Source organism: Gavialis gangeticus, unplaced genomic scaffold, assembly GCF_001723915.1.
Source record: "Gavialis gangeticus isolate Ggan-Ray unplaced genomic scaffold, GavGan_comp1, whole genome shotgun sequence".
Taxonomy (NCBI): domain Eukaryota; kingdom Metazoa; phylum Chordata; order Crocodylia; family Gavialidae; genus Gavialis; species Gavialis gangeticus.
This window is the reverse complement of record NW_017728993.1, coordinates 42833776-42845675: the sequence shown is the minus strand read 5'-3', so window position 1 is coordinate 42845675 and position 11900 is coordinate 42833776. Positions and strand designations below refer to the sequence as shown.

Genomic DNA, 11900 nt, shown 5'->3' with positions numbered 1-11900 from the left:
AAAAAAAAAAAACTAGTAATTTACCACACCTTTACTTTAGCCTTTACTTCAATTCTCAAATCTTTCTAGGTTATCGATGCAGACACTTTACATGACAAATGATACCCAATTTAAAGCAACAAAATAATCTTAATTTCCTTTGAAGGGAAAACTTCTAATCTTAAAACTGTCTTCTGTGGATCAACACTAAAATATTCAAAGAGATTAAGCCAAGAAGGTTATATAATTAGGCACAACCCCCCAATGCCAAACACATATTTGTAGGATTCACTCTGAATAGATCTTAGCTTCATTAATCAAAGTTCACAAATTATAAAAATATAACGAGAACTCATGTCTCACTATTTAAGAGAAGGACTGAGCAGAAAACTGCTTTCCCATCCCATGACAATTTTGAGATTTCAAAAATGTCTCTATTTTGAACTGGGACAAGACACAGAGCACTAGAACAGCCTGACCATTACACACTCATCATTGATGTGGGAAACCTCAATTATAGTCCTTGCTCTTCCCAAAATTAGTCCAAGGTCGTGAACTTCAAGTTTCCCACAAGTATGTGACCTGACTACCAGTGGTAGTGGTTATAAAAAATTAAATATTACTTAAGCAAAAGAGACTTGAATTTAGCCATTGGGCTATAGAGGCAAGTGCCTGTTCCAATGCATTCATGAATTTATAATGAAATGCCAATAGAGAATTATTCAAAATAAAAGTTCCAATGAATGTATATAAGGAGTCAAAAATAGGATTGAGAGTACTTCCCCCAGAAAAGCTGGATGATTAGGGATGTAGAAGACCAAAGTACAAGTCATTCTATTTGGCAGTCCCTGGACTTGATCCTAACTCTCCGTCATGGTAAATTAGTGCTATGATCCAGACGGACCTGTTGTTTATCCCTCTAACCAGAAGTTCCATCCTTAACATGTTAGTTTCAAAGAAGCTTTTCCATATCACCACAACAAAAACCTGCTTGAATAATTCAGCATTTTCCATCAAAAATCCTTCTCTCAGAAAACACCCCAATCACTTTTAACTAAGAAGAGATAATTGAGTGAAGTACAGCACAAGTGTATGTAAGGATGAAAGCCCCATCAGACAGGGTAATTAATGTTCTTCTCTACATTCTCACACATAAGACTCTTACACATAAGAATCTGGCTTAAGGGGCCAATGGAGATAAGAGTAAAGATATAGTAATTTTTTCAACTTTTGGTGGGGTTACTAAAACCCTGCTGCTTGCATTCTATGAGCACGTCCAGATGAGTGCACATGCGGTGGTTTGCACACACCACATATGCAGGCATTTGCCATGCTGCTAATTTGCAGTGGGGTGGGGTTTTTTGACACCAGGAGATCCTGGTGTCAAAAAAAAACCCAAAATGAAAGAAAACCCTGTGCCAGAAGAGTGGGGCAGTGCACATGGTGGCAGTGTACACTGTCTGTAAGTGGAGCCTGACTGGCCAGAGCCATGCTCTATCCGCCAGCCATGCTCCGCACACCCAATCGCTGCCTTTGCCCCAGGAGGCCCCTAGAACTTCAGGTAAGGCTGCTGGGCCCAGCACAGGTGCTGGCCCCAGCCTCCCCTATGCCACCCAGAGTATTTTTCCCTCACGTTAACCCCACGTGCAGGTGGGTGTGCTAGGGCAACTGCACACCCCTGTTCATGGGGGGACAGCCTATGGGCTTAAAGGAGGAGGAGCTTGTTCAACCTGGCAGAAGTTCAGGACACTCCAAAGAGCACTAAGGCCAACAACTTCAATTCCTTCCGAGTTGGATGGTAGACCAGAGCAAGTTAGCAGTAGGCAGATGCATCCCTGACCATAAACCATGCAGCAGCATTCCTCTACCACCCACAGAAATACCATTTCCATCTCTCCGCATCCCTTTGGGAGGATTCTGCCACTGCTCCAGAGCCCACAAATATATTTAAAAGCTACAATGGAATCAATATTATATACATTCAACAAATCTTTAGAACAATGATTTGATACAGATATCCAAATGTATACTATATACATATTGCATAATTACCAGAAATGAGGTAGCCTGTGGTAATAGCAATATTCAGTTTCACAATTGAAGGGTCACCCCTGTAAACATACCAAAAAAAGTGCAGTTACAGACTTTATAACAAAAAAACCTATAAATATCACATATCTTTATACCCCCTTAAGTCACCTCTTGGTTGACACAAAAAACTATAGAAGAGCCATTAGTTAGGAAGACTGATCTTACAGCTTTAGATGTTACATGAGAAGCTAAGGATTCTCTCAAAATGTACTCAGTAATTGGCAGCCATTCAGTAATAAAGACTTGCTTTGGTCTTCTGGAAGTGACCAGGCAATATTTCTCTTTCATAGGTAATATTTGTATCTGGACATTATGGCCTGATAATTTGTCTTAGTATTACAGAAAAGAACAATAATAAAGGAGACTGTTCCCTTGGTATGAGTGAGTACAACAGATCTGGGTGGGATAGTCCAATATGGGCTACCACCATTGCATTCTTGAAATCAGATCTAGAGAAAAGCCAGCACTGGTATTCCCCATGGTGCAGAAAATTCCCTATCAGAATCCCTAGTGTGGCAAAGTGATCTGCATAGCTTTAAAGGTTAGAAAGTGCCTCCTGTCCCACATCCCAGGTTCCCTGATTGCCATTCCCATCCAAGGAGACCAGTGAATGAAACTTGGCAATGAATGGCCTATATTCAAGGTAAATAAACTGTCAAAAGAAAAGTGGCTTGATCAAGCAAATGGATGAAACACTCTCTTTGAGACTTTAAAGAAAGGTTCACATGCCACCAGAGGTTGCAAGGAAATTGAACAGTAACATGCACACACACACATATAAACTAATGAAAGTCTACCCATTTTACTTGCCTGGAGCTGGTTAGTTCGTGACCTGGTTCCCATTTCTGTCTCACAAAAATGCATGATTTACCTTATCAGGTAGGACTGTTGATCCTTACAGTCCAACATCATACTTCAAAGGAAGTATGAAGATTTCTGAGACTGACCACTGCATAACAAAGCTCATTTGGGAAGTTTCATTTTAATTTCTTCCTCCTCCATCTAAATTCTCCCATTCTCATTACCATCAAAACAATACCGACATAGCCTGTGAAGACACAGGTTGGATCAAGCATGAAATCAGGAAAGTCACAATATTATGGAACCTTCTACGCTATCAAGAGGTACACGTAACTCAAATGAACAGGCAACTGATATTTCAGTGTAATCCCTGTTGACCCTTCAGTCATACTTATACTTTGTCAGTATGAGTATTACTAACAAATACTCATTTTGGGACAAAATGTGTAACGCCCAATATAAGTTGATAAATTCTTCAGTACAAGGACCAAAGCTCTCCATGCATCCCCCAAAACCTTAGCACAATGGGGTCCTGTGGATATCACCACAAACAGAGATCAATTTAAGTTCCACATACCCCTGAAAACAGCCTGGCTACCCCGCTTCATATATTAACCCAGAAGAATTTCAGGTGAAGTCACGGGCCTGTGCCTTAACATACAACTTGCTCTGTAAAAAAAGCTGATTTGGTCACCATTGCATTGCCACACAGTTACAGATCAGCATGGCAGTACCAGAAAGGGAGGACAGCTACTATCTAGAGGTGCACCAACAATGGGTCCAATATTGGATCGACACTGATATAAAGAAAATTGGTTATATCGGAAACTGGCCCGACGCGGCTGATAATTTGGCCAATAAATGCCTACATGTGTGCACAGCTGTGGTGCAGCACACAAGCAGTGAGAAGCATAGCCAGGCACTTGGAGAGCTGCGTGCAGCTGGTAAGTCTGTTGTGGTGGAAGGGGAGGGGGTGTGGGGGGCCAGATCAACGCTCCCCATAGTGAGGGAGGGACTGGGGTGGGGACTGGGGCAGGCGCCGCCCAGCCAGAGCAGTGCAGGTCACGGGACAGAGCCATGGCTCATCCAGGGTGGGGGGAGTGCCCCCCAGATCTGTGCAGGGTGAAGCAGGTGGGCCAGAACCGGGGCTGTGCTGGGCTGTTCTTGGCGGTGGCTAGGCTTGGGGTAGGCAGTGTCTCGGGGTAGACACTGGGAGGGGGCTACAGGCATCCAAAATTTCACCACTGGCCCCTCCCAACCCCCCCTCCCAGAACTACCACCGCCTACCCAGTGCAGTCCCCGCTCAACTTCTGCCTCCACCCACACACCAGGAAGGGTGGTGGCTGTGCTGGGAGGAGGGGCTGAGAGGGGGCTACAGCAAAATTTGGGGTGTCTGCAGTCCCAGCCCCCATAGCCCCTGCCAGTGCCACTGCTGCTCACCCCAAGTCTACCCCCCACTGACAAGAGCCTGGCACAGCCCTGGCTCCAGCCCACAGCTACAGCCTGCCTGCCCCACCCCACACAGATCCATGGGCATATGTCCCCCCACTCATGCCCTCCTGGGATATGCACAATAGCAGAAGCTGCCTCCCCCAGCGCACCCCAGACAAGCTGCAGCTCAGTCCCACACCCCACCCTGCCCAGCTGGGCAGCATCTGCCCCTGCCCCACTCCCTCCCTCACTGGGGGGGGCATTGATCTGCTCCCCACCCCCATGCCCCTTCCACCACAACAAACTTACCAGCTGGACACAGCTGTATCAGAAATCAGATTGGTATCAGCCGGTATGTCTCCTTAATAAAAAAAAAAATCGGCTCTCAGTAATCAGCCCCCCAAAGTCTCTATTGGTGCACCCCTAGTATTATCTAGAAATACACTTAACTGGCTAATTAAATATTTTGTTAATCTCTTTTAGATTTGCAACATTTTTAACTTGCAGCCTTTCCCTGTATTACATATTGGTCCCTAAAATTGCTCAGATACCCTAAGACAGTGCTTTCTAACTGGTGATCTGCAAGCCACATGCAGCCCTTGGGAGGTTAACCTGCAGCCCTAAGGCTCCCAGTTTGGGTATCACTTCTCTTATTACTCTACTACTGCTGCTGCCATGGGTCTCTAGGCTTCCCCTCCCTCCTCCAGCTCCCTGCTCCCATCCCTGGGACCTAGGGACTCCACATGGTGTAGTGGGACGAGCCCACAGTGGGACATGGGGCACTGCTGTGATACAGTGTATGGAGCAGTGGGGAGGTGCCACATGGCATGTACAGGGAAGCATGTGGCCACTAGCTACTCAAAATCTGGACAGCCCTGCCCCAAGGCAATTAGTATATTTAAGCCAGGGTCAAATAGATGGGGGAGGTATAGGGTTAAGAAAAGTGCAGGAGGGGTACAAGGCCTTAAACTTGTGTAAACTAGGCTCATTAACAATCATAGTTCTGTTGGTAAGAGACTTCTGTGGATGACTAGTATCCCATGTTTGTAAATGGCTAAATCCAACATCTTATAGGGTCTGCCTTCTGAAAAGACATGAGATTTCTACATGATTGAGCAGCCTTGCTATAATGCACCTGGCATCTCCCTTGGTAGTTTGTTCTCAGTCTTCAGTCTTATTCAATTACATAACATCTCAGCGGATTCCACTTACGAATCAACCTAAAAATGGAAAGTGTGACCTATAAAACTGTTAGATGAACTAATGATTTAGAGTACAACTAAGCTTTTAAACAGCTTCTTGCAAAATAGAATTCAAGTACTATATGGTCATTAATTAATTAGTCACTGCATAGTATTTGCTATTCTGTATGGGATTTATGATGCTAAATGGACAAATGCTAGCCATTTCATTTTTGTGGCCTAGCAAGTCAGCCTTCCAGTAAGTAAAAGTCTATCTGTTACACGTGACAAAATAAAAAACTTTTATTTTGGCATAGTTGGCATTTTCTGATAGTGAGGAGCTAAAGGGTAGCAAATTATGACTTTACTTTCACTGGCAGGACTCCATGAGAAAACTTGCAGAACCATTGACAATATTATCACACTTAGTCTTCCCTTAAAATACTGCTCTTAATTTCATAAACAAGAACCCAGATAATTCTTAATGTTCTAAAAAATGGCAACTGAAACTTCAAGTACTTGACTTTAGTTTAATAATTAAAAACATTGGCGCTCAGCCCTACACAGTGGGTTCTACACTTCCTGAAACCACTAACTAAAACAATTTCACCCAGCCAAGAGAACTCTCAGATACTATCGTCCAATCCCCAAAACAGCTGCCATAAAAACAAAAAGCCACACACAAGTCCAACCCATACTCAACACTAAAACTTAGACATTCTCTCAGTATGAGAAATCTAGTTGCTTTTAAAGCTATTTGATATTTTAGATTGCTTTTTGCACTCTACCAGATGCCAACTGAATCACCCAAAACCATCGGCAATAGCTACTCTGAACTTACACAAGTAAAGGAAATGGTTAGAAACATAAGCCGAGTTACAGAATAGTTTCTCCCCAAAGGCAGATAAGTTTTCCTTGTTAAAGTTTAATGTTTTTACATAACCTTGAACGTTCAGCTATCTGTGCAGGATTAGTTTTCGATGTGCTGAATGGGGAGGTAGCAACAATTTCTGTAAGCATTATTCAAAGCAATTGTTTCATTAGTTCTACTTGAATTTACCCCATAATTACCTGTTTTAATGATCAGGTCATTTTCCAGGTGTATTACTTAAAGATAATAAAGCTGTCTTGTACTTGCACCTTTCATTTTTTGTTTGTTTTTTACCAAGGCTTGTTAAAAAGTAGACAACTTGAATTCACTCAACATTCACCACAACACTGAAGAAACAACATCATTCCCTTGTGTTCAAGCATGCCCAATTGATCCAGTCCTTTTGGTAATGCCTTCTCTCAAAACAGATACCAAGAGAATGAAAGAAAAATGCCAAGTAGCCATGGAGCCACATATAGAAGAGACCAATATTGTAGAGAATTAGTTTATAGCTGAATATAATCTATTAGAACTTCAGTTTACAACAAAAACAAATGACACTTCATATCTTCAAAAGGCTGTTCAACTTTTAACCCAATCCTTCACAGTACTGCATTCTTTGAACTTGCAAGGAAGCCAGACGAAATCACAGATGTTCAGCAAGTTGTAACAGAGAATTCTAAATATTTGACCCAGGTAAAGAAAGAGTAGAAGTATTATTCCATTCTTATAAGTGACAAAACAGATTGGTGCTAAGTGATATGCCTAAAGCCACCAAGCCAGCAGCAGAGATGTGATCAAACGTCACAGCTTCATGGTACCCAGATCTATTCAGTCCAGAATGCATTCTTTTATTGAGTTGTGTGTCGGTTTAATCCTTTCGAAATCAGATGAAAAATATATTTAAATTAGTTTGAAAAATACTGTTAATTAAGCTTGTCAAATTGCCAAGTTATTAGTTTAAAACAGCAAGTTATGAGTTGAAGATTAAACAAACAAACAAAAAGTTAGTTACTCAGGTCACTTCCTCCCCAGAGGTGAAATGTCAGTTCTCACCAGGTAGGAGGTGAAGCTTAAGCTTTCAGCCAACAATCCCACATGTCAAACAGAACTAGAATCTGTTAGACTGCAAGTCTCTTGAAGGTGGGGGGCAGAGGGCTACAGCTTGGTTAACACCAAAGACCAAAATCAAATTAAAAACTTACTGTCTTCTTTATTAAAGGCATACCCTCTACCTTACAAACAGTGACAGTGTGTTTTAGTGTCCCAGAAAAGGCCTACGTAGTATCTTAATTTTAAGAATTTAAGATGATGTTATCCAGCATTTAACTCCCAAATGGACTTCAACAAGCTACACAGCAGCTTCATTTTACAGCTCCTAAATTTATTCAAATATTGATCTAACTCAAGTTAACATTCTTTGACTACTCATAATTATTTTCAGCTCTGTGCATTGGAACTTCAGTGTGCAATTACAGTCAGCAGACATCAGATTATTTTATCAATTAAAATACCATTATAAATTAACAGAATTTATGCTCTGAATAGTGGCATGGACAGTTGCACAAAATCTGAATTTCAGCAGATTGTGAGAACAGACGTATAAGTTGAGCTCCACAATTTACAGGAAAACTGACTGACAATTTTATTAGTTAATGGACTGGCACAGCAGCATCATTGGAAGAGAAACAGAAAGAAAATAAAATTTTAAAAGCTTTTATTAACATTAGTTTAATATAACATATCTTACCAGATAGGGTCTGCATTAACAGCTTCATCATACATTAAAATATATACACAAAAAACACCAACCACCAAGGCATGGAACGTGGATACGGTCCTGAAACACAGAACACTTGCAATTAATGTCATAGCTACATTTATAGCAATCTTGTCCTTATTTTTTTTTTATATTTAAAAAAATTTTTTTTAGCTTTTATATGATTTTAGATGTTTTTATAGTACATCCAACTGCTCATGTGATGAGCTATTTTTGCCATACATATCAAAGTTTTTCATAAGGAAGGATAACATTTTTTAAATAATCATCATCATTTTAAATGATAAAAGTAACTGGAACCTAAAACTAACACTTTTACTAATGCAGGGGCAAGCAATTATACTGGGTGTAGGGCTGCTTAATGAGTTTTGGTGAGCTGTCAAGGGCTGCATAGGTAGTCCTGCCCCTTGACAGTTGCCCCACCCCCTTGTCACCATCTTGGGACTGGAAGTCCCACCCCCTAACCTCCGACTTTTGCCACATGAAGTCCTTCCCCTTGCCCCCTGGAAATACTCCTTTTGGGAGGAGGGTGTTGCCATCTTAGAGACAAACACCCTCCCCCCCATCATACACTAAAAGTCAAACACCTACTATAATGTATTTTAATTTTATTACAAAAAACATTTGTGTCATGATTTGCATTTCGAACCGTATACAGAGGTGACCACACAGTAACACAAAAATAAATTCTTAGTTTTGTGTATTGTAGGGGGAGAGTATGTGCGTGTGGATGCATGCATGTGTGTCTATGGTGTGGTAGAGGGTGCGGGTGTGGCTATGTGTGGGAGCATAGGGTATGTTGGGGGGTTATGTATATGTGAGAAGTTGTGGGGGAAGGGTGGGGGTGTGAGGGAGGTTGAGACAGTGTGGAGAACCCCTCCACCTCCACACTCTGCCCATGGTACAGCAGCAGCAGGCGAAGTGCAATTCCAGCCAGCGCTGCACATCATGGCAAGGGGCGCAGCCTCTGCTGGGCTGCCTCTATCGCCAGCGCTCCCCACTATTCATGTGCATCCCCTACACTCGCACAGCAGGGAAGGAAGCCCCATGTGCTGGAGCCAGGTGCCTTCCCTGCCAGGACGGCACAGCACAGGCGGGAAGCTTCAGGCTCTGGAGCTAGCTATGTTCCACTCAGGGGCTGCACTACAGGGTAGGGAAGTCCCAGGCACCTTCCCCTGCAGGCCAGGGAAGGCAGCTAGCTCCAGAGCCTGAAGCTTCTCGCCTGTGCCATGCAGTCCTGGCAGGAAAGGGACCTGGCTCTAGCACGTGGGGCTTCCCTCCCTGCTGTGCAAGTGCAGAGGCTGCATGCGAGTGGCAGGAAGCACTGGCTGCAACCATGCCCTGCCAGGTGCCTGTGCCCTAAGTGCCCCACCTGCTGCTGCCACCGCCTGCCAGAGCTGCACACCATGGATGGCAGGGCTGGGTGGGGCACAATTTGTTGCAGGGCTCCGCAGGACAGATAAAAGTGCTTGGAGCAGGCTGTATTCTGCCTGCCCCTGTACTAATGCATCTTAAAAACCAAACCCAAGATTTATTTAATTGTTAATAATTGCTTCAGAAATGTTTAGCTTAAAAGAACTAGCAGAAGACTGGCTGTACTGTGTACTACAGACATGGACTAGTTTGTGTGCTACAATAGTTTTCTGCTTATAAGCACACAGTTAAAAGAATAACAACTCAAAACAAGTCTCGGATATTTGGGCTTTAGGAGCAGGGTTTAAAAACAAACAAAACACCCCAGAAACTCCAAAGGTGAAAGTTTCAGTGAGATTCTAATACAATTTGACTGAGCTATTCAGTCTTATAGAACAAACCAGACAAATACAAGATAGTAATACAAGTAAGAGTCAGGTGTGTCAAAAGGGTATCAACTACAGTGTAAGGATAAAGATACTTATATTAGCTCACAGTTTAATCTGTAGGGCTATTCCTGTACTCAATATCATTTGCTCACCTGCATAAGCTTATCTTCCCATAATGTAATTGAAGAGGTCTTGTCCATATGCACATTCCACTAATTATATGCATACCTGAAACCTCCGGTCTCAGGGCATGGGATACACATGCAAAGCAAGTGAAACATGTATATTGACAAACTTCAAGATGTCTTTGGAAGGTAGTTTGGCAGCACTCAGCTAGGCCCAACCTGCCATTTCAAACTGAACATGTTCCATACCTCTAAAAGTGTACAACTTAAGTTTTTCCTCTATACTTTGTTAAATGTGGGGGGGGGGAGATGGATTTGGGAGTAGTAGGGGTGCACCAATATACAATTTGGGGGCCAATACTGATAGCTGATTTTTTAAGGCGGCGTATTAGCCAATACCCATCCAGTCCGATACAGCTGAGTCTAGCCAGTAAGTCTGTTATGGTGAAAGGGGAGGGGGAGAGAAGGGGTGTGAGGGATCAATCAATGCCCCCTGCTGTAAGGGAGGGAGTGGGGCTTCGGTAGGTGCTGTCCAGGCACGGCAGGTGCATGATGGAGTCGTGGCTCATCTGGGGGGCATGGCTCCCACCACTGCTTTGGGAAGGTATGTGCCCCTGCATCCGTGCAGGGCAGGGCAGGCTGCAGCTGCAGGCTGGGCTGAGCAGTGGGATGAGCTGCTAAACAAGAGGCACACAGTGGCGGAAGCTGTACCTTCCCCCAGACAAACCATGGCTCAGTCCTGTGTCCTCCCCACCCCCGCTGAGCAGCACCTACTCAGCCCCAGCCCCACTCCCTCCCTCACTGCGGGGAGCATTGATCTGCCCCCCCCATACCACTTCCCTCCCCACGCCCCTTTTACCACACCAGTCTTATCAGCTGGATACAACTCTTAAAGCTGCCGGGCTTGTGCTCCTTGGTGCCTGCATGCTGGCTGCAGTTGTGTGCACGCATGAGGATTTATTAGCTAAATCATCAGCCACTTCAAGCAGATTTCTGATATAGTAAATTTTTTTTTAATAAGCAGTGCTGATCCAGCATTGGACCGATGTATTGGTGTACCTCTAGGGAGTAGTTCATGTTCCCCGTGTGTGACCGAACTGTTGAATCCACAATTTGAATGGACAAAAATTGAGTGCAAAAATAGTTTTACTGTAAAATCATGGCTAATATTTTAGCCACGAAAAATCTGAAGTTCCATGATCCACAGCTGGACATTACTTCACACAGTTAAACATTATAAGATGCAATGCACACATACATCTAAGGAGACAAGGTGTAGTTGCCAAGGGAACCATATCTTTATTAATATTTAAATGCACATAAATCAATTTGAAAGGAACATTTATTTTGATATATGCATTATCAAGACCCCAAATACTGTTCTGCAGGATTCAAATAGAAAACTACTGTTTCCCCTGCCTAAAGTCTTTGCCCAGTAAGCAGGGAGGATGGGTGGGGGGCAGGGTGAAGAGGATTACTTTCCTTACTCCCCATATTTTCAGAAAAAGTCTCTGTCCCATGACCGATGTATTAGAATGGTAAAGTTTTACAAATCTGCATGTGTTTTCCACTTAAGGGTGTACTGCTGTATGATTTTTGCAAGTTTGTCTCCATGAAAAGTTGCAGCAAATGGATGGAAAGCTGCTGATTAATCAAACAACAGCCATGTACAGCTACATTAGACAAGTATATTTAGAAACCATATATTATATCATTTTTGAAAGATTAAGAGAGGCCAAATCTTGCAATTTTATCACCACTCTTATGGAAGACATTTTTATCTGTTAAACTCCCGTTCCCAGAGACAAGAAAATCGGGGGGGGGGGGGGGGGGGGGGGG

At 43.2% G+C, this 11900-nt stretch overlaps 1 protein-coding gene across 5 annotated transcripts in view; it reads right to left on the bottom strand.

The window, feature by feature from the left end:
* Positions 1 to 11900, bottom strand: part of TMEM56 (transmembrane protein 56) — a 72915-nt gene that overhangs the window by 11496 nt on the left and 49519 nt on the right. For all 5 annotated transcript variants that reach the window (XM_019501646.1, XM_019501649.1, XM_019501645.1 and 2 more), the window contains 2 exons: positions 8105 to 8194; positions 2032 to 2090 (listed from right to left, as the gene is read on the bottom strand). In XM_019501646.1, coding sequence (XP_019357191.1) covers positions 2032 to 2090; positions 8105 to 8194 — 149 coding nt within the window. The remainder of the gene's footprint in view (positions 1 to 2031; positions 2091 to 8104; positions 8195 to 11900) is intronic.